Raw genomic sequence first — 22,891 nt, forward strand, 5'->3', positions numbered from 1 at the left:
GGACGAGAATGGCGCAAGCGAAGGCCGGAGAAGACAGTGATAGTGTCAGTGCCAGCTTCCTCCTCACCCGGCTAGCCGCAAACTGGATCGCAGTCGGGAGGAAACGCAAGACCGTTTGAAAACCTGTTTTACACGACCAGTGTGCTTTCTCCCTCCAGCCGCACCTTGGAGAGGAAAATAATTAAAACCAGGGCACTTGGAACTTGGAAGCGACGAAATAACTCCATCTGGATAATTTCCCTGATGATTGCGAAAGGTAGGACATGAGCGTTACCTTGTAATTAGTAAACTGCTGTGAACCCCTTAATGTTCGAAAGCCCATAGCTATAGTGAATAAAAAAATCCGCGTCCTTCTGTTGTCCAGAGACATGAATTGGATCCTTTACTACTCGCGAACTTTAATGGCCACGACAAAAGCCATGTCTCGTTACCATAAACACCTCTATTCACCGCACGCCCTCCCCTCTATAGTGTGAGTCGTCCGTAGTAACGACACGAAAAATGCATGTGTTTATCCAGTCAGAACCAGCAAATTTTGTTTATTTTTGTTTAGTTTACGTTACTTTACCTCACGTTACTTTAGGTTAGGTTAGTTTAGGTTAGGTTGTGCATGTTACTAGACTTAGGACCGGTTGCACACTGGTCGCTTACATTGACCCAAAGCGGCTCTTTCCTAAGTCGGCTCAGCGTCCTAAACCGAGCTCGGGTAAGCACGGGTTCAATATTGTGGTTGCACCCACTTTACCTCGGGCGTACAGACGCGCCCTTAGCAAAGCGATGGATTTGCGTATGAAATGTAGCGAGAGATAGAGCGAGCAAGGGAACGCTCAAAAGAACGAATACGATTGGCGTAGAGGAATCACCGGATGTAAACAAACTTTTTGCCGTGGCTGGATATTCGGCTGGCTTCACTTAGCTTCTCCGGTGAGTAACAATTTAAACGTCTCCAAATTAAAAAAAAAAAAATGTTTACGCTCATTTTTTAGAAACAGGAGTTCAAGCTTTAAATATACACGAAAGCTCTCTATATCTCTAATTTCGTTTTTAATATCGGTTGATGGCCGAATATTTCGACAGTGACAATAGTTTTCGTGTTCAGATTTTGAGTTTGAAGAGCAACCGGTGGGACCCCAAATTTCGCCGAACGCGAGAAGGACGCTCTACTGCGAGATCGCTGAAGACTGCCAAAACATGATCGATAAGAAGTATGCAGGTAAGATGACTACGAAAATCAGGAATGATGCCTGAGACCGATGAAGTTCAGAACAGTGACGAGCTCTCCACGACAATTGCGAAAGTGCCCGGAAAACGACGAATAGGGGTCGAGAGATCAGGTTGAGAAATGACGGACCTGCTCAAGGTGACGGAACTGCTCTGTATCATCGTTGAACGCCTGCTGCAGACCCAAACGGACTTGAGTTTCACACGGTGCTGTTCGAAGGTATGTAGGTAGCTGAGCAGCCTCAGCAATTTCTTTTTCATGCGTCTTTCCGGAGGCACAGTTAACTTGTCTACTTTATATCAGTATGACAATATACCGAAAGCGGCAGCCACGGTGAGCAGTTTTATCTAATCTAGGGGTCTCCAAACCGATAACTGAAAACCAAGACGTTTGGTTAGCGTACAATCTGAAGGATACACAAAAATTAGTTTTCCCTGTAACCTCTTTATGATCTTGACCAGCCACGTAGCCAGGATTTTGTTTCGGGGGGGGGGGGGGGGGGGGGGGGGGGCCGCCGCCCATGACAAAATGCTGTGTGAGGGGGAGCGGGAGAGGAGGTCCCAATAGAATGGAGATTTCAGAGGGGGGGGGGGGGAGGGTCCGGGCCCCATGGGCATCCCACTGGCTATGTGCCTGATCTTGATTGAATGTATTAGAAATTATCTTCGTGAAGTAAAATAATCTATTTCTGCCTGTGCGTTTTATCTTAATAACTATAACAACAAGGGTGAGAGGTGGAAGCTAGGTTGTTGGCGTTCAGGATGTGAGCTAAACATCCACATTGCGGAAAAAGGTTTGAAGTTTCGTAGTATTTGGAGCATTGAACACACTGAACCCTGTTGTCTCATTCAGTGAAGCTCTGGAATGTAAAAATGCACATCTCCACAACAACCCCCTAGCCTTTCTTCAACATGGTCTTTTTTGTTACAGATATTGTCGAAAAGCTTCATTGGATTATTTTTTCACGGCTCTGGTAGCTGTCCCCTAAGCTTTGGTCGCTTGATTTCTACCGTGAGCAGCCAGCTTTGAGCAGAATACAGCTCATGCAAATCCAGTGTAGTCTCATTAGGGAAAAGGAAAATTCAGGCTAAGCCATCGAGACCAAGCTAATCCCCCATTCATAAAAATAAATGCATACGTCTGTTTATAACGACACCAAATATCAGGAACACCTAAGCACAGACAGATATTGTCACGAATGACAAGTGATGAGGCGACGAAAATTGAAGTAAACTAAACGTTTAATGGGGCGAACTTGTGTCCAAATTGATAAAAGAAAAAGGAAACAGGAGAAAGCAGGAGAGCGTCGCGGGCGTTGATGTCGGCGAAACCGCAGGATCGAGCGCTGGGGCGAGACTGACTCGACAAAGTTGCGGGTGGCCTCTTATCTAGAGTGAGTCACTATCTCGAAGATTCGGCGGAGAAGGTTCGAGCGTAGCGCGCTCGGGGTGAGAATGAACGCGCACTTTCTAGAACAACAAAGCAGGGATAAACGATAGAAGGTATGTCCGTAGCAAGAATAAACAAGAATCTTCTACGAGTCCGTGACCCTGCGCGCGGCAATATCACTTAGTGGAAATCGAATGTGCCTATTGTCATTTTGCTTCTGGAAAGGGAATGACAGTGCCTCTATGCCTGTCTCTTCAGTAAATCTTACATGATCTAGTTTCTTGAGCATCTGTCTCTTTGCAACATGTCAAGATTACGACATTTTTATGTGTAAATGATTTTTAATATTTTAAGAATAACGACCATCCAGTGGTAGTTCTCAGCTCTTCAATGGCATCTGGAGGCAATAATAGCACCACCTAAGACCAATAAGTAACTATGATCTGGGGACGACGACAATCCCGGTATAGTGTTCAGCATTTCAGTGCCCTCTGGAGGCCTCCCAAACCCCCGTGAAATTACCTCAGTAACTTCCATAACAAGGCTACAAAAGAAAGGTTCCAGCGTGTGCAGCCTCTACAGGCACTCAACAGTCTACTCACAGCGGTTGTCTTTCACGGTGGCGGTTGCTATTATGCATAGGGAGGTTACAGATTCCAAAAAGCACTGACCTAAAACACGCACTTGGCTCACAGAAAGAAAACACACTTCAGAAATTGCAAAGCACAACCTAGCATCTTTACTCTTTGGTGGAAGCAAGAAATGCGTCAACTATATACTGAAGAGAAAAATAAGAAGGAAGCTTAAATATGAGTGCGATGAAAATAATTCACTCTTGCTATGAAATTTCTGATAACCCAAGCCTGTCATGGATTATTGAATAGTAAAATCTTTGCCTGATTTGGAAATGATTTGTCACATCATCCACTGTCACTCGTCTATCAGACAAAATGATTTCACAAACACGCTCAATGACATCATTCGTCGGTCGACACAGACGGGCATGGGCTCCTTCATGGCTGACACTTGTGCATCCTTCAAGGAACTTCTCTCTCTATTCAAACACACTTCTTAGCGACAAAACATGTCCAAGCTACTGTGCACAAAGCTACTTATAGATATCCGCACCAGAAACCCCTTCAGATCGCAAAAACAATGACTCCTTCATTTGCACAAATCATACGTAGGGCAGCCATTCTTCTTGCACCGCAGTCACAACTGAACTGACTTAACACATTCAAGCATGCACAGGAGGGACTGGAGAAACAGGAACCTTGTACGAAAAATGCCACTGAGGCAGTGCGGCCAACGAAAGGTGTAAGATAAGCGAAGTGTGAAAAAGTTTTTAATCAACCTCTTGTGAAATGGATCCTTCTTAGCGTCTGCATTTTGGCTCCAAGCATCCCCATTTTTTTGTTTTCTTTTTACTTTATGAGCCAATTTTCGTAAGAATACATGTAGCATTTACACGAAGACACTCTTTGTGTGGTCACGCTATCCCGCACATATGTGATATATATTTTGGCATCGAATGAATCTCTACATTTACTTCATTATGATCATAAAAGACGAAATCAAGTGGGTTGTTTAGCCTTCAGAGACTGTTGAGTCAGTCGGCTATGAAATTAGAAGGTTTGTGTCTTCATTGTAGAGAGAAATCTTTCCAGATGCAGCTTGACTACTAACTTGGGGTCTTTAAATGTAACCTTCTAACCTGACTTTCTGATCTTCAGTGTACTAGATCAGTCATTATATTTCGTTTTGCTCATCAAATGTAGAATAGTTAATTTTAGATTAGTTGGTTTAAAACGTGAGCTGCGTTAGGCTCTGGGGTTTTCAATGGTTTTAAACAGTCAGTACTATTACGTAAAGTTGCTGCATATTGGTAAAGTACCACCTTTTTGTGGGAGTCCTGCGCTTAATTCCTCTGGTTTCATTATGTTACTGTGATTTCTATGCCTGGTTTTTGAGGGTTTCTCTTTGTAAGCGTTTGTTAGTTCTGTCCTTTAAAGAATAAATGCAAGCAGTGCCTTAGACCTAGGTATTGTACATAGACGTTTTTCTACTATTTCACCTGTTTCGTCTCAGATCTTATGACCAAGAGAACCAACACTGGGATCATCACATCAAGCTTTAGGTTTTTTAGGACCTACATCTGTTACTAAAACAAATAATTCAGATTCCCAAATCAGCCTTTATAACAATTTCATGTTTTTGCTAGTTCGTGCATTATTTCCTCAAGAAATTCGAGGAACAAATATTCAAACAAGCAAGGTATGTCCCTGGGGCTGGGACCCAGCTGTTTTTCATAAATAATTTAGCATAACATACCTTTATTAAAATGGCAAGTGCAGTCAAAAACTAAAACACTAGGTGTTCTGCGTTGCAACAAAGCACACTCCAAAAATAGAGGTAAATATTTTATTTAATCCTGATAATCATATGAAATGTGTCGAAAAACAGATATGATTACATAAAGATTATTTAATTCTACGATAATGCGCAACATGTGGTAACATTTGTACCTAAAAGGGCAAGGTATATATGCCGTGGCACAGTACACTGCGTGTCTACCTAGTTAAACAAATAGACGGCGGCAGTCTTCGAAGTACGAAGACTACCACTTGTTTATTCCATAGTGTCGACGAGAACGGTTGTTTCTTCACACCACCCCCCGCAGCCTGCCCCAATACAGCGCTGAACAAATCTTGCATTGTAGTCGTTATGATTTGTCACCTTTTTACAATGCGCGATCACCAGAAACGTTCAGAATGTTGGACATCATAATTTCCCGAATGTAATATTCTACTTGCGAGACAAGGAAACTTTACTGAAAATTGCCATTTTGTTGTTTTATTATTCAAGAGTAATTTGCTGGAATTTGGTGAGAACGGCAGAAGTGTTCGCAATCAGCTGATTGCCGAGATCATTCACTGCCGCTATTCAACGCACAGATGGGAATAAAGGATATGCGTTGAAAGTAAAAATAAACAAGGATGTAAATAGCCATACGTTGCAAATATGCGCAAATGAGTACATAGGAATAAGCACGTTGACAGAAAATCCAACGGGAAGACTGACGTGAGCCCCACAGCTGCGTACTTCCCGGGTTAGGACTAAAACGAACTCAGATTGGAGAGTCAACTTGAAATGAGGGATCGCTAAACGCTTCACACGACAATATTTTGCATCCTTGTCGCAATTGAAGGTCATTCGGTCGAAACTCTCGCGCTGCTGTAGCCTAAAACACTTTTTACTACTCCTTTTGTTCACCACGTCGGCCGCCACAGACCACTCGTTATGTTTTAAATCCGGGATTAAAAAACAACCCAAAGCAAAGCGCCCAACGTTAAGAGCTCATAATAGGCGTGGTTTGGTGCTCGGTTTAGCGATAAGCAATTTTCGTGCAACAGAACGAAACCAACACTCAGCTTAGGTTTCCAGCTGAGCTCCGACTGGCGCTAAACGGTGTTGGTGCGACCGGCCCTGAATATCACAACCCCGATATTGCAGGAAGCAAAAGCGATGCCCACACAGACACATACACACAAACAATCGCTACGTAAAGTATAGACTTCGTGCGTGTGTGTGTCGTTTTTGCTTCCTGCATTCTCGTTTTTTTAATGTCTATTAATATCCACCAGCTCGTTTGCGCGCTAACTTTGCGCTCATTAATTAACCCATTAGTTCGCATACTATTCGTGCGACCAGGGACGGATATGGGCCTCATAAAGCCGTGCTTTCTCCGTCTTTTGCACCCAGTCGCCCTGGCGGCATCTACCGGTGTATTTCGGCCCACCAACGTGTCGACTTTTTTATCGCCGCCTCTTCTTGAGTCCGAATAAAGACCCGTATGTATAAAAATTCGAGTACCAGACGATGCCCGTTCGCGTTGCGGATTACTCTGGCTGGAGCAGGCGATCACGACGCGAAATCACTTTAGAGAACTGTAGAACTCTGCCCCAGCGCCTAGAGAGAGGCAGGGCGAGAGTTCGTCGACAAGGCGTCCGGCGAGAACTCGAGCCGTACGTGCGTCACGTGTATCCACGTAAAAGCTAGTTGTTTATATTTACGGGGTCCATATTACCAAGCATGACGTATGCCAGTTTTGTCCCATACGCGTAAGTTGGGGCAATAAAAATGAAAGGTTCCGCGGTAGTTATCTAAAATTGGCTTTTTTTTTCAATGCGCAGGCATTAGTTCCTGCAGGACAGGGAGAAGCTGACGGCATCCGTCTGTGGACAAAAAATGAAAAGGAGGAAGCGCGTCGCGTGGCGAGGACAATAGTACTGAAGGACAAATGCGAGAGGGGGTGACGTCATGGGCCGAAGCGAATGCGCGCGCGGCGCGGCGAGGCGAGAGGGAGGCGACGTCACGAGGCGGAAGCCAATGTGCGCGCGGATGCTGGGGCGAGTCTAAACTTGCAGTTGTGCGCTGCGCGTATGCCTTGGTTTGTGCTACAAAATGGAGTGTGAACCAAGTACTAGCACTGGTCCAAGTAGGCGGCGAAAAAGTAAACGAAAATCCATTGGTAGACCCTTAACGTGCAACCTCCGCCCTCCCCCCCCCCCCCCCCCCCCCCTTGGTTAGTATGAATCTGAGCCAACAAATGGCGGTGGTATCGCCTACCAGACCTGTACATCAATGCGAGAAATCGTGTGTGGTGGCGCTTCGATTTAGCGAGGCATTTTCCTATATCCTCAAATTGATATCCCTGGTCCTTCGCTTGTTTTTATCTGCGTAGGCTTTCCTTGGAACGAGGACCGCTGCATCTGCTCTCGTGCAAGGGGGCCAGTTGCCTATGCTCCGAGCTCAAGTTTCCAACAAATGTGGCCAAAACAAAAAGCGGAAATCGACCTGAGCGAAATGGCGAGACACATGAACAACAAAACAATCGACGCGTTGAAAAATATGAAATTGCCTGTGCACCGTGAGTACCCCGCGGAGATTTCGGAGGCCAATTACACATATTTCAATGTGATCAGATTTGTATGACGGGCCGGCCCTTTTGTTGTACATGTGTTTGGCTCTTTGTGGCTTTCCAGAAAAACGTGATGACGTTATAGACTTGGGTTTCGAAAATTCTAGCTTGAGGAATTAAATACTTAAAGAACCAAAACAAAAATAGCCTTCTTTTTTTTTTTTGGTGGGGGTAGGGGGGGGGGGGGGTGTTCAGGTGTCTCATTTAGGAAGCTGGGTGTTTATTTTGACCAAGACCACGAGACTGGAAAACACAAGAATGACACTCAAGTTTAGATATTGAGTTTGGTAAACCCAAAGTAGGACTGGTGCGGGAGTCATAATAAGAGAATGCCAAGATTCCAAATTAATTTTTAGCAATAAATGGTAAGATTTAAATTTAATACGATTTCAGTGATAAATGCAATGGCTCGCCAAGCAAAGATTCTCGGTCTGTGGATTGCTTTTGCACAGAGATAAAGCAACGTAGCACTCTTAATTTGGTGATTTATGCGCGTAAATAGTGTGGTGTGAAAAAAACCAAAAATATCCAAACGGGTAGAGTTTGACGTTGCATAAAATATAGTATAAGCACGCACATGGTACGCTGATTAAGCCTGAACCAGCGCTTCATTTTATACTAGCGTTGAGCGTATCGAAAGTTAAGGGTGCATCGAAAGCTAAAGCATGCACACATATACTGCTCAGGTTGTAATACTACCACTACTACTGCTACTACTACTGCTACTAATAATAATAATAATAATAATAATAATTTTATTGCAAATATGAAACATCAATACAAAAGAAAGCAAGTCTGTCAAAAGCCAATAGCGGCTTGTACGACTAGACTCGGCATCGACGTAGAGAAAAAACAGTTATACGTAAACATAGCATAAGACGAAAGTAAACACAAGTTACAAGAATTGCAAACAACTCTACAAAAAAAAAAAGAACACGCCAAAGAAAAAAAAATACCACAAAGCATAATGGTTCTGGAACCTTAACGAACAACATAGGTAGAAAACATAATACAAAAAAAAACATCGCATTAAAAAAACAATACCACTAAACATGCCGAAAAAGAACAAAACAAAAATATATTACACAACTCATTCATGAATACGCGCATAAGACAGCTAAAAAACACAAGGGAAAGAGAAAAAAAAAACACGAGCCATATATGTACGTACATATCTGAAAAGAGCAGTGAAATGAAATATTAAAGGCCGAGTTTTCAAGGTCTTAGCAGATCGTTCTTAGTAGTTTTTTAAGTTTACGTTTTGAATCTAATTCAAAAAAGGTATTGGAAAGGCCATTAAAAATTTCAGGGACATAAAACGAGCGCAGTCGTTGTCCATACTTCGTATACACACGTGGGATGATGAAACGTTCACTATCTCTTAGAGCGCGCTGTCCAACCCTAGGAGTTTTAAAAGGGCTTGACCAAATGTGTTTACTAATAACAGACCTTTGGAATAGAGCAGAAAAACGCGGAAGACATAAATATTCAAACAAATCCTCACTTGGGATATTTATCGATGTATACGCTACGCTTTTTAAAATGCTTTTCAAGATGCTATCAATTTTATCTTGCCAGAGCATAGAGCACTTTGCATAGACAGTAATGCCATATCTTAACAGACCATACGCTAAAGCATTCGCGATCATTTTTCTAACAGAAAGAGGGAGAAACATTTTCGTAGAGTATAACATACATGATACACCTCGTATTTTTTTAGCAACGTAACTAAGGTGAGAGTTCCAGGACATATCACTTTCAAAATAAATTCCTAAATACTTATTTGTATGAACATATTCGAGAGGATTACATCTGCAGCTCGTACAGTTTGACGAGTGTAGCACAAAAGGAACATTTGAACTCATACGTTTTAAAGGACTATTGAAACACATCAGTTTTGTTTTATGAACATTAATTTTAATAAGATTGGCGTCAAACCAGTTCATTACCTGGGTAGCATTAGCTTGCAATAGGTTAATCGCATTGTTACAATTTATATGCGTTGTTACAATTTATATGTTACAATTTAATAAAAATAATAATAATAATAATCATCTTAACTTCGTTGTGTCCAAAACAACACGTAGCCTAAATAGTGGTAAACAGTTCGCCATTGGAAATGAAATGAAGACAGCCACATAGATCAAAATTATACAGAAATTATCGACTGCAATGTACGTCGAAAAGTTATCACGTCACTAAAATGTCTATAGCAGATAGGTCAAGCCTTCTAAATTCCAGTTATATTCTTGTTGAGGGAGACGTATCACATTAAGTCAGGGGGTAGAATGAGGTCTAAAACCAAGTAGACCGCAAGGGAACATGGACACAAACAGTGCTTAACTAAAGGGATGAATCAATACTTCCGTTCACAACCTTATGTAAAAACATAAGATCATGTAAACACCTTCTATCAAGCAAGGTGCGCAACCCTAGTTTTTTTTCACTAGTACATTACAGTTGTAGTAACACTTGTGCCCGAAATGCCTGTCATAGATAATGCGTATGAAGCGTCTTCGAACACGCTCAATAGAGCATGGCGCAGTGTGGTTGATACAATTCCAAACATTTGAAGTAAACTCCAGCTTTGTACACACTAAACAGCAAAATAAACGCACAAGACAATCAGCAAAGAAACTTGCCTCGTAAAACAAGATATCGTCCCAAGATTCCCAAAAGAAGCATTACATATAGCTGAAACTTGATTACTAAAATTTAAAGATGAATCAACCAAAATTGTAAGATTACAAATGACGGACACTCGGGAGATGAAACAGCTGTCCATTGTGTAAGGGAACACAAGTGAATCTCGCTTTCTAGTCAGGAACTATGTTTTTGATGGTTCATTGAACACCACCTTGAAATTGCCAACACGTCATCCTGAAGAAGTTTGCACTCCGAGTATGAACTAACAAAGCGAAACAGTTTGATGTCGTCGTCAAATAATAATACTTCAGGGTTTCTTACGCTATAAGAGATGTCGTTCACAAAAATCAAGAATTACGACAAACGAACATAATTTCCACGACATAAGAGATAACTTGTAAACCAATGGCAGTACGTCGGACACAAACCATAACTATCTATGATAATGTAGTGATTGCGCAGGCGAGCTGGTGGATGTTAACCATTTTGTTCTTAGCCCGAGACTGAGGCAGGAAAAGAGGAAAGTTTCAAAGTAGAAGAAAAATTTTTCTTCTACTTTGAAACTTTCCTCTTTTCCTGCTTCAGTCTCGGGCTAAGAACAAAATGCATAACTATCTAGTTTGGTAAGAAGAGTATTGTGATCAACCTTATCGAATCCCTTCGTCATATCAAAATATATTGCATGTTTGAATGCTTGAGTAATGCCTGAATGCTCATAGTACTTTATTACCCTCAGATTTTGTGTAAGTTGCCTCCTGATTGCTTACAACAGAAAGAAGGAAACATCCTAACTCTGGGTTGTTAGAAAAACTCCACCTGCTGACAGCTACCAATCATCTCGGCGCCGATTATGAGCATTCACTGCATGCCAATGGTCGCGTGCTTTGACCGAGTTTTTCCAACGTGATTTCATTCAATCGCAGTTGTTCTTGACAAACAATATTGTTTGCTCACGCAAGCGGCCACATGTGAAGTTTAGAATATTTTCAAATAATTGTGGCACACATGGGAAGTAGCATAGTTTTTATCTGCAACTCGTGAAATAGAATGCTCCTGGCTTACCTTGGTCTCTAATACATGCGACACATAAAAGAGAACGATCTGAATGGCAGGGGGAAACGGAAACAATAATGATAAAGAAGTGTGTAATCACGTGAAATACTGAAGGCATCGAACATTTGCAGAAGTTAAGCCCGTTGAGGCAGACTAAGTTCTGGGCTGTATAAACATACACACAACACAATGTTTTTTTCGTATGCAGGAGGTTTCCCTTTTTCGTTTACTAAATACATTACCAGTGAAGCATTTGGTTTTATCGTGCGAGCGAAATGGAACATACAAGCGCGAGCATGCTTCCCTGAACTACTCTTCCAGTGAACAAGCGCACCGTTCAAAGTATGGAGCTCGCTTTTATAGCTTTTGATGCGCTCAAACCTTTTAAAGCACAATTAAAATCAATTCTATTATTACGTTGTTTTATTAAGTGCGCCTATATCTTTTTTTTGTTAGCGTGCCATTTTCTTAGTTATATAATATTTTCCCTGAAGTCCGACAACTCTAGTTTGTTTCGTGATAAGCAAGAGCCACATAATCAAAGATGTAGAAAAAAAAGAAAAAAGAAAGCAAACACGCCAACACACATTAAAAATGCAATGTAACGGCACATTCAAACATAGTCGTTAGTTTATTAGAGAGCAGGAGTTCCTTAGAGCGACATTGTTACCTGTTGTAGATTATAAATTTAGCCACTGCAGTACAACTGTTAGCTCGGGATCTTTAACGTGCATCACGCAATATATGTGATACACGATCGCACGGCGGTAGGATGCAAATGGGCGAAAGGCAGGGTCCCTGCTAAAGCCCCTTGATAAAGATATTGTTTACAAGTGCTGCCAACCATTGTTATGGAAACGCGCAAGGCACGTGCCACAAGCGGGTGGTCAACCGCCATTCGCATCCAAGGGCCAGTCATTTTAGGGCTGCGCCACCATTTGCCTCGAAGGGCCGCTCGAGACACGGGCCCTTTGCACTGGCACATTTGACGTTAATTGAAAGACGAACGCAAACACATCAAGGAGATTTAGTCCATACAGGGTCTGCAGCGTGAGCTCCATGCTTTGAACGGAGCTGGCGCTCGAGCATTTCTCCACGTTCTCTGATCTGCGGTGCCACAACACACTCGGCCAATGATCCCCCACCGCACATGGTTTAGCCTAGGGAGCTAAACCGAATGAGCTACGCTCAACGTATCGGCCCTCTTTACCCCAATATTGTTGTGAGCGCCATCATCTTGGTGGTTAGTACAAAGCGTACGCAACTCCCGATCGTCATGATTCAAAAGTGCGACTTCCTCAGCATTAGTTTCGGTCAGGGATAGGCAAAATCATGCTAATATGTATCGAAATACAAATACGAAATACTTCGTCAAAAAATGTATTTAATTACAAATCGAATTACGATTCGAAAAAAGCATTTAAGTACACGATGCAAATACAACCAAATGTATTTGGTTTCCTCCAAATACTTTTCCAAATACATTCCTCAAAATATGCGTCAGCGACTTCAGGGCACCTGCAACGGGTTTCTGGGTATCTCGTTTTAATTTTGCATCGTACACTCGGGAGTCGGTGTGCGAGGCTCTAGAAATGTAATAGAAATATAATCACAAAAAGAAATGTAATCAGCTTGGACGTAATAGGTGAAAAAAGTACAGAGCTTCAAGCAGCTTTTTTTGTCGATTACATTTTGGTATAGACCAACAAAGAACCGAGACGACCAACAAGCGCAGCACTAGATAGAGAATTTTTTATTGTTGCAACTCGCACCAGTTACGAAAATCTGGACGACCCGCGCATTTAGAATGTTCCAGGCAAAAATATGGATAGAAATCAGGCTGGAAAGCATCACAAGTTGTCACAGGCACTTACTTAGCCAGTCTGCCTGTGAACGTCAATTTCGTCACTATTCTTGCCCTGGACTAGCACCGTAATCACAGAGTCACTAAACGCTTGTGCTTGATTGAGAGACAATGCGTTCGGTGCAGAATGTAGTTTTCTTCCTGCTCTGGACAGTGACACTAAATTTTTGGGATGTATTTTCGCCCACAAAATTGTATTTAATTACAATTGTATTTGAAATGCTCATGTTTCATTATTTAAATACACACTTCAAATACATTATCCAATTCGTAATTAAATACAAATGCAAAATACACAAAGTATTTGAAATACTGCCCATCCCTGGTTTCGGTGTCAGGGAGCTCACGTAATATTGATTCGCTTTGTCGCGAACTGTTTAAACATCTGCGGAGGACGGAAGAGCGTTTACTGTGATTTCAGATAAAGCTTCAGATGACTGACAACTATCATTTTAAGCATTAAGATGTGCATGAAGCGTAGCTTATTGAGTGAGTGTAGTTTAGCCCGACCGCACAGGCGCAGAAAGAGGACTAACGGCTGACATCGCGCTATTGGCGCTGCTTCAGTGGCTTCATCACCCCGTAGCGTTGGCTGCGCTCCGAACTAACGTAAAGCAAAGCAAATATTCAGATCTTAGTGTTATACAAGCCAAAACAACAAAAATCACCTAACACCCACCCCCTCCCCCACCCCCCCCCCCCCAAAAAAAAAAAAAGAAATTGCGGGTTTATTTTGACGTGCAACCAAAATCTCAGATTGGCCTCCGTCAGATTGCGGACACCTCACGCTCTCAGAAAAAGATGGTATATTCTACAACCCTTGTTCCACATGCGACACACCAAAACTGGAGTTTGACGGATACAGTACACTGCCGTCGAACCGACGGTACCAACTTTCAAGAGGGTCTTGATAGCCGAGTGGCAAAACTTATTAAAATAGCTAACGTGTACGTGTTGCTGACTTCAAAAAAGGTAATCGGGGTTTTCTTGGCCCTACTGCAAAACCTCAGTGTGTATCTTTTTAGAGCCTTTGATGCATACTTTAGCCCTTTAATGAGGTATATCTCACCGTTCTCAAGCCCCTCGTAAAAGTTGGGACCGTCTGTTCGACGTCGGTGCGCTGTACGTCGAGCTGAAGTTTTGGGGTGTCGTATATCGGACAAGGGGTATAAGCATATACCTTTTTTTTCTGAGAGTGCGGCCGGTATTGAAACACGATAAATATGGATTCATGGCCAGCGCGTTGGCTCAGAGACAATCAGACATTTTGATGTTTTGCGTTTTGTTTTAATATCATTGCGACTTAAGAGCCACCGAAGCAGTTTTTGAAACAAAATATATTCGAACCATTCTGACACGCATAGTTTGATTGCGAAATTGATTTTTCTTAGTGATAAAAACATTAAAATGTTTTTGCATATGTGGCGGAATCCCCATGACGGAATCCCTGTCATAGCGCCCATTTGATTTGGATCGCGTCATGTATATGTACCAACGCACAGTAGAACGCGCGCAAAAGCAGCTGTGGTGCACCCGTAGCCTCGCGCTTGTTGTTCTGATATCCCTGGCTCGCTCACTGTGGGCATCCAGGCGTCTGGCACCCTGACCATCTGGCGCTTTCTTTGTCTTTCACGTCGTGTTACAAGCGGCACACACGGCAAATGCCCATCAAGCTATTCTTGAACACGCGTCGCCATCTGTATTTTATATTATGAATCTGCAATTTGCCGTAACTGAAAGGGAAAAGTTTCAGGTTTAATAATATTCTTAACGTGTAATATATTAATCCTTTCCCTACCATGGACGACCTGAGTTCGTCCACACTGTTTGTACCGCTCCCCCCGAAGACGAGCTGGGCTCGTCCACGGGTTTCTAGTTAGCTTTGCCGTGGATAGATGGCGCTTCACGGAAAATAAAAACGTGGTAAACTTCTGAATTTGGCGGAAAATTGTTCTAAGGCACGCAACAGGGGATTTCAAAATGGCGGTGTGAACTTCTGGTCGCTGAGTTCATAGTGACGATCTTGGCTCAAAAGTAGGGGCGAAAACAAAGATATCGTGGTGTCTCTTCGGATTCGGAAGACGAGGAAATGAATCTTTCATCGGACAGCAAGACCGATGCAACTAAAATATTGAATTTTAGCTCAGATGACTCCGATTTCGATGCGGACATCGTGTCGGCGTGTCGGCATTGGACTAGAATGAATGTAAGAAACCCCCCTCCAGCCCCGGCACGTTTTGCGTTCACTTTGCGTGCAAGGTGATGTGAACTGTCTGCGATAATGCAGTGAAGCCGAACTTTAGTCCCCTTTTCTTTTGCAGCGTGTTCAAAGATTTCTCATATAATATTTTTTCGGGCATTTGTTTTTGTCCTTTGTATTGCATATTAAATTTATGTGACGCATAAAAAAACGGTATGTCTAAATAGTCTTTTTTTTTCATTTACGGTACGCAAAGGGTTAATATGGAAGTTCTGGAAAATGCAATATCGAAGGATGCTTCGTAATTTAATGTCACGTAAGTTTGATTAGTTGACGTGATTCCTTTTTTTATAACACCATGAAGTAATAGCATTTTAAACTTTATTTTTTTTAAAGATATACAACATCAGTACAGTTTGTTTTTCAGTTTTTGTATTCATTATATCCAACCAAGCGCTCACGTAACATATTGTGGACGGTGGGACGTAACCACTCGAGAAATATTTTTTTCAATATTAGCGACTGTGGTTTATTAAAAGCTGATTAAGTAACAACAAAAAATAACCGTATTATGGAAAGATTAAAGTATAATTGAAAAACAGTTCTTTAATTTGACATTAACTTTATAATTGTAGCATACATAGAAAGGAAGATATAAACCGTATAGCCACACCTTTTTATTTTTTCCTTCTAGCCGCACCTTGAAGCGGCAAGTAATTAAAACCCTGGCTCCTAAGAGTGAAGATATGGGTCATTAAGGATAATTTTACCGTCAGCGGTGAACGGTAGGACTTGAGCGTTTCCTCGAAATTTTCGCGATTGAAAAAATCCGCGACCAAGTTCGGCTTGGGAATTTCATTACATATTTCACAATGAAATTTAAATGTCGTATTGAACAAGGAGTCACAACGTAGCCTCATTCAGCATGTATGGTCAGTTTGACATACGTCTCCTCTTGTTTTTCTTGACGATATAATCTTGCGAGCACATATAGTAATCTAAGGAGACAAAAATATAGAACATATTTAGAACGCGGTTAACAATGTGAAACAGCTTCAAAACAATCGATTGAAAGGTGCGTTTCACTACGGTGCTTATCGCACGAGTTTTATTTTATCCATCACATGGCACAAGTCTAGCCGCAATGCTTGACTTCAGCTCCTGCCTCAGGATCTTGCCGGAGTCCGATTTTGGCAGAGTCTCCATGAAGACGACGCCTCCGTACAGATGCTTATGAAATGATGTTTGACCTGCGAGCAATGCACACACACCTTACTGATATGTATAGGTGAAAGTGCGTACCACTAAAGAAGCAATTAATATGTGCTCTAATCAAATGTGCGCATGTAATTAACCAATTTTTCTTAGGTACCATATGTTTATCGAGTGATTATATTTTTAGCCAAGATATATACCATTTTTAATCAATACTTTAATGTGACTTGTTTTTTGCTTGTTAGACTCTGTGCCGGACAATCGCAATCTAACTACTTATACTGGATATTAGGAATGCGTATTGCTAAACACGCTTATCGGCTGAACCAGTTAGACAAAGTAACTCTATATCCTACCTGCTATGAGCTCCTTCAGTTCTCGTTCCAAACTTTCGAGGACCTCTTTCTTGGATTCGCTGACAACGACGCAAGCGGTCGGGGCTTCGCCGTACTTGAGACTCGGTATACCGACCACCGCGGCTTCCAGAACCGCCTCGTGCGAGGTCAGGATATCTTCCAGCTCGGCAGGAGTCACTACGTTTCCCATGCATTTTATCATCTGTTTGAGCCGCTCTACGATGTAGATCTGTCCATTTTCATCATAGTAGCCAATATCTCCTGTGGAAAAGTATATAACAGATACGTCGTATATTATATTAACATTTAAGGAGTTTACCCGTTTTATCCCTGACGATTTTACTTATTTAGTCAATTTAAATTATTTTATTGGGGCATTTAAAATGTAGCCTATGATTTTTCTTGTTGAACGTTTTAACACTACGTGAAAATCATTGTTAAAAAGCCGATGTAGATTTTTCCTGTAAATAAGAACTGGCCGTCCTTAGGCATACATATTTCCTTACAGGCTCATACATCAGCGTCGTATAAAGATACAACTTCATATATTTCACTTTAAGGCCCGTTCTAACTTTTCATTTTTATGCTCAGGATGTGCAAAATCAAAAGGTCGGGATATCAAATAATAAACATGCTGTAACCGCATAGGTCACACTTCTTCTTAATCAACGAATGGTTTGATATGTTTCGTTCGACGAGTATAAAGTTTCGACTAGTCTTCCATTTTCAATTCCTCAGCCGGTTTTTTTTTTTATTTCTCAAAGAATCGCTAACGCGCACGTTTCTGTTATCTTTCAATGACGTATCTGCACATTAAATATTTCAGTCTTACGCAATAATTAAACAAAGTGCAAACATTCACCGCGGAAAAGTTATGTTTAAAAAACTCTGCGCCTTGCATCGCTTTACAGTGAAGAGTCCTAGTAGATCATTTTGGCAATCCCCTTACACCATACGCTAGAGCGATGGCGTTACTCCGCGTTCACGATGCTAGCGGAGAATCAGGGGAGCTACCAAAGCTAGGAAAGGCGCGCTGTTTTACGAAAATTGCGAGAAAAGTAGCTCGCGTAGCGCAGTGCCTTAGCGTCAGTTTCGCGAGAACGAGAGATGGCGAGATTTTGGAGAGCCAGTGGGGGAGGTAATTCAAGATGGCCGACACGCGGTGTCCGTCCGATTTGTCTGCCTCGTGATCTCAGTTCTCAATGGCGGGCTATGTCTTGCTGCTGAGAATAGTAGCCGCGACTAAGCCATTCCAGGACTGCAATAAGTAGCGATTTATAACGGACGCGCTAAATACGGCCACGGGGGAAAAAAAACTTCGCAATCTGTGCTGTGAGCGAAGGGTGCGGCCTCCCCCTTGACCGCTTTCGTCGTGAGGACAGAACCAACCAGGGACACGAGCAAGCAGCCGGATCCGGGTAATTTTTGTGTCGTTTCATTTCCGGTGAACAATGAGAAAGGGTGAAGGAAAGACCCATGGCATGGACACAATAGAAAAACTACGGTTGTCATTTATGTCTGAAGCTTTCTTTTCATGGCCCTGGGGATTGACTCATGTCGAATCGACTTTTTTGTTTTGCATTCAATTACAAACATAACAATTATTTACTTATAAACAAAACAAAAATCGCAACAACAATATTCTATTCAAGTAAGGACGTTAATAAATAAGATACAAGAATCTGGTTTACGAAAATTTATTTTACGCAAGCCTTAGAGTTTCAAAAAGCCGCTAATGGAGTGGCGTTAGCTTTCGTTACGATGTAATCTGTAGCGAGTTGTGAACGTTCCACTAAAACTGGAAATTGCGGTTCCGCTACGCTACGTATAACTGAGGTCACAGCGGATTGTGTATAGCACAGTGGGAGCGACTAAACGATCCACTAAAACACTCTACGAGTATTAACGCTGAGCCATTTTTAAAAGGCAGCTCAAACTTTAGAAACGCTGTAGTTCAATTATATGGCCACCTAGGTTAAGAGGCGCTCCGACGAACGTTGGTTTGTCACTGCCTCAAAATAGATTGGACGGATTAATATACAGATCAGAACCAGCAACAAAAAATTACAAGTGGCAATGATGTTTTTTTGCAAACTATTTGTATTTTAAATTTTTGTCTAAATAATTGAGAGGCTCTACAGGTAGTACTGAAAACGTGACGTCGAATGTTGCACAATTGGTCAGTAGAGCTTGAATTCAAAGGGTTACAAGAAGTTTAATATTTTAAATAAACGCTTAAAAACTCGGATAAAAATCGCGTTTTTTAGACTGCCTGCTCAACCTCCAAGATATCTAATCTGTGACGTCGCCCCACTGGATAGCGCGAATAAATTTGAAGGCTGGTTTTGGCGTAACCTTCAGTGCCGTTTTCACAACAGAAATTTATAATTTAGACATACTTATTAGCATGCCGGGAATAATAAAACATCGGTTTTTCGGAAATGCCGTAAGACTGGGCTGCTCGAAAACGAAGTGGAACAATTAATACACTTGGTAGATTAATTTAACACCTAGAAATAAGAAGGGCTTACACAAGGCAGTTAAAAACACCTGATGTCTGTGAATACACCACTTGCGTAATACAGTGTTAAAAAATAAACCTGATACACTAAAAAGCATCCCAAACGTAAGACGTCACATGGGCTGGGACCAGTGGATAATTTTGAAATGCAATAAAGGGAAATACGTCAACTAAATCACCTGTTCGAAACCAGCCATCATTGCTCAAGACGTCTCGAGTGTCTTCCAGATGGTTGTAGTAACTTTTCATGAGGTTTCTGCTCTGAACCACAATCTCACCATTTTGATGCGGGCCGAGGGAACCTCCACTGTTAAGGTCGAGTATCTATAAGTAGTGAGATGAATCATTTTGATTATTTGTTCAGTTCATAACTGACTAAATTTATGTGGAATCAATGAAAGAAATCACAAGTAGGTTTCTGATATTATAGGTACCTATCAGACGCTAGAACTGCCATATGTTTAAGTATGATATCTTATGCTGTATAGAAGACAGACGACGTTTCTACAATATATCGTCGTTTTGAGCAAGGAAATACATGCTGCGATGCGCAAGCAAAATTGAAGTACCGCTTTACCGTTTTGGCAGAGTCACTTTTTAAAAGCTTTGTAGTTAACCGTATTAATGTACAAGTCTTCACCAAGAAAGTCGTAAACGTTGAAAAATGTTTCAACAGCAGTATAGGCTTTATCACATGACGTTTCGGGAAGAGACTTCCTTCTTCAAGTGTGCAGAAAATACAGTTGCAAAGCGTTTTTACAGAAACCAAAGGAGAGGTGGAACATTGGAAAAGGCAAAAGAAAAATATTATATGTATAATAGTACAAGTAAAAACATTTGAGCATGAAAAAACTACATTCTAACAAACACGCACACGAAAAATAGTATAACCGAGGTGAACACGGTCGCGGCCCTCGTTAGAGAAACCAAGAAAATATATCACAGGCAAAGTCCTCCGTCAGGTTGGAGTTAAAGCTCCAGATCCAGAAAAATAAAATAAAATAGAAAGACACATGTACAGTGCGCCTCAAACTTAACGCCGCCACGAGATGGTTCGGTTTCTTCACTTTTTGAGGTATTCCTGAACGTAGCAGTCAAAATGGTTATGAAGATTTGCGTCCCCAATGAAAACTTAACCAGGGGAAGGTATTCCAGCAGCTGCAGCGATCAATTAATGTTTGGGTAGCATGCAATAAAATTGAATGGATCAATATTTGCGAAACCAAGTGGCGGCGTTAAGTTTGAGGGGCACTGTACATGTGTCAAGTCGATTGAGCCCAAACCAGGATAACGACGAAGGAAACGAAAATCGGAAACAAGCCCGAAGTGTGTGTAAACGGACACCAGAAATGTCACACGTGGGTGGCACTGCTCAACAAAATACCGAGAACTACTCCTTAAACTAAAACGCTTCCCAGCTGGACCTCCCCCCCTCCCCGCCAAAGAAAGAAAAAAAAAGAGGGTAGGGTGTGTTCAGAGAAGGACGGTCATGGTGGAGTCATGCCTATTTTTTGTTTTTAATTAAATTTTTATATGATTTAGGTAAGCCTGTCCACACAACGGGACAGACCTTACTTTTTCAAGATACTTCCTTGTCTTCCTGAGAAAAATCGCATTCGAGAGAAGGTTGAAAAAACGGTTTTCCCAACTGCGCGATGACGCATCTTTGAAGGCTGGAGAAATGAATAGTGCAAAATTCTACACATTCAAAATTTTTGCGTTGAATGCACACATGCTTTACTGCCAGAATTAATTAAAGTTAACTGATATGATCATATATTTCAAGCGAAATAAAGTGCCAAACCTGGCTTCTGGAGCGAATCTTACATAATGAGGCATTTTTCGGCAAATTTTTAAGTCGCTTTAAATCTATATCCTAAAGCTGAAACTTTTTGTTTCGCGTGCTTTATGCCTTGTGAACTTCTAACAAATTAATTAACGTTTTACTGTTGTAATTGATTTCTGCATTTCGCCCGGAAATTTCGTCAAAATGAAAAAAAGTCAATATTTTTCGAGTTTTGTGCGACAATTAAAAAACAATCATTCTCGATTTTTTTTTTCAACTTACCCATTGGGCCCTCGATGACCGGTAATTAAAAATATGGAAAGATATGATGCCTTTTTTTGTTTTAGAACAAGAAAATAAATGAGCAGCCAGGTCGTGGTCGCATCAATTACCGCTGGGGCGTTTCTGTCTTAACGACTAGTTAGTGGTACACGAGCGACGCATGCCACAGTAACCGTGCTTGGTCATAGTAATGTCCAGGCGCCACGAAGCACTCTAAAAATAGCACGTGAACTTTGTTTTATCGCTGATGTGGCTGGTATTGCCAATGAAGACTGAATGTTTCGGCGCGTCCGATCCCTATTAGGATGTTATGCTTGGCTGGTTAGATGTTCATTGGTGCTACCATTTAAAGTTAGTACTTTAATATTAGTGCCTGGCTGACAAAATGATTTGATTCATATTTCTGGGTACCGCTCTAAAGATTGATGACAAAATAGTATGATTAATTTTTCTAGGCATCGCTTGAAATGAATGAAATTGCGGAAACTTCTGCCCCGACCGATGGCAGGCGTGTCTAAACAGCGGAACGATAACAGCTTGCATATTGAAAAACAATGGCGAATGAGTGGAAATCAAAGATGTGTTAGAGGGTATTTAGGTATACGAAAGGCGGTTCAAGCGTCGAAAACAACAGCCACGTGTGCGTTTGGCGCTGCTCAAGTCGCTCCAACAGGATCTCTTGCGACGGCTCATCCGCAGTCAGAAAAGTCATAATCTGTTACTGGATCAAGGGGTGCTAGAAAGTTATCGATCTGGGGAAATATTTGTATAAAAATCCAAGAGGGTCATAGAGTGCAAAAACCTGCATATGTTTATATACAATTAGAACGCACTTGGTGTGAATCAGCCAGCGCCGACACCTAATGCCGTAAACCGTCGCACGCGCACAGGTTCGTGGTTCACTATAAACAGAAAATAAAGAAAGAACTGCTGATCAGTCGACCGGCCTATATCGCGGTGAGGTCTTGCCAATAAAGAGGACGTAACACATGTTTTAAAACAACGGGGGTTTATTTAAAACAATGATTTAAATAGACAACAGAAATAATATAATGGTGTTCACAAGCACCGAAATCTGGCAATAAAAAGCCTTAGCCCTTCACCCTGCCGGTGCGCGGGTGGCAAAATGCAAAAATACCTAGCGAATACAGAGACGAAAACAATTACTAGACAATTGAAAACTGAACCCCTAAAATTCTGAATTACTACCAATTTGATTGCAACACTGAGGAGCTAGCGGGTGGAGGGAGTGTTTAATCTGTCACTGTCCGGGAGTTATGACCTCTTCCGATGCATTCTCCGATCCGAAGGGGGTAGTACCGGTGAATTCCACGGTGGGCTAGTGGGGAGTTTGATGAGGCCAGCCACACACTCAC

General features: G+C 41.8%; 1 protein-coding gene across 1 annotated transcript in view; it reads right to left on the reverse strand.

The window, feature by feature from the left end:
- Nucleotides 1-16,288: 16,288 nt before the first annotated feature.
- Nucleotides 16,289-22,891, reverse strand: part of LOC8033483 (4-coumarate--CoA ligase 1) — a 37,058-nt gene continuing 30,455 nt past the window's right edge. The window contains 4 exon segments of the mRNA XM_042291542.1: nucleotides 16,289-16,353; nucleotides 16,480-16,605; nucleotides 16,927-17,187; nucleotides 19,627-19,771. Coding sequence (XP_042147476.1) covers nucleotides 16,289-16,353; nucleotides 16,480-16,605; nucleotides 16,927-17,187; nucleotides 19,627-19,771 — 597 coding nt within the window.

This window comes from Ixodes scapularis, unplaced genomic scaffold (assembly GCF_016920785.2).
Source record: "Ixodes scapularis isolate PalLabHiFi unplaced genomic scaffold, ASM1692078v2 PGA_scaffold2__306_contigs__length_199485367, whole genome shotgun sequence".
NCBI classification, from domain to species: Eukaryota; Metazoa; Arthropoda; class Arachnida; order Ixodida; family Ixodidae; genus Ixodes; species Ixodes scapularis.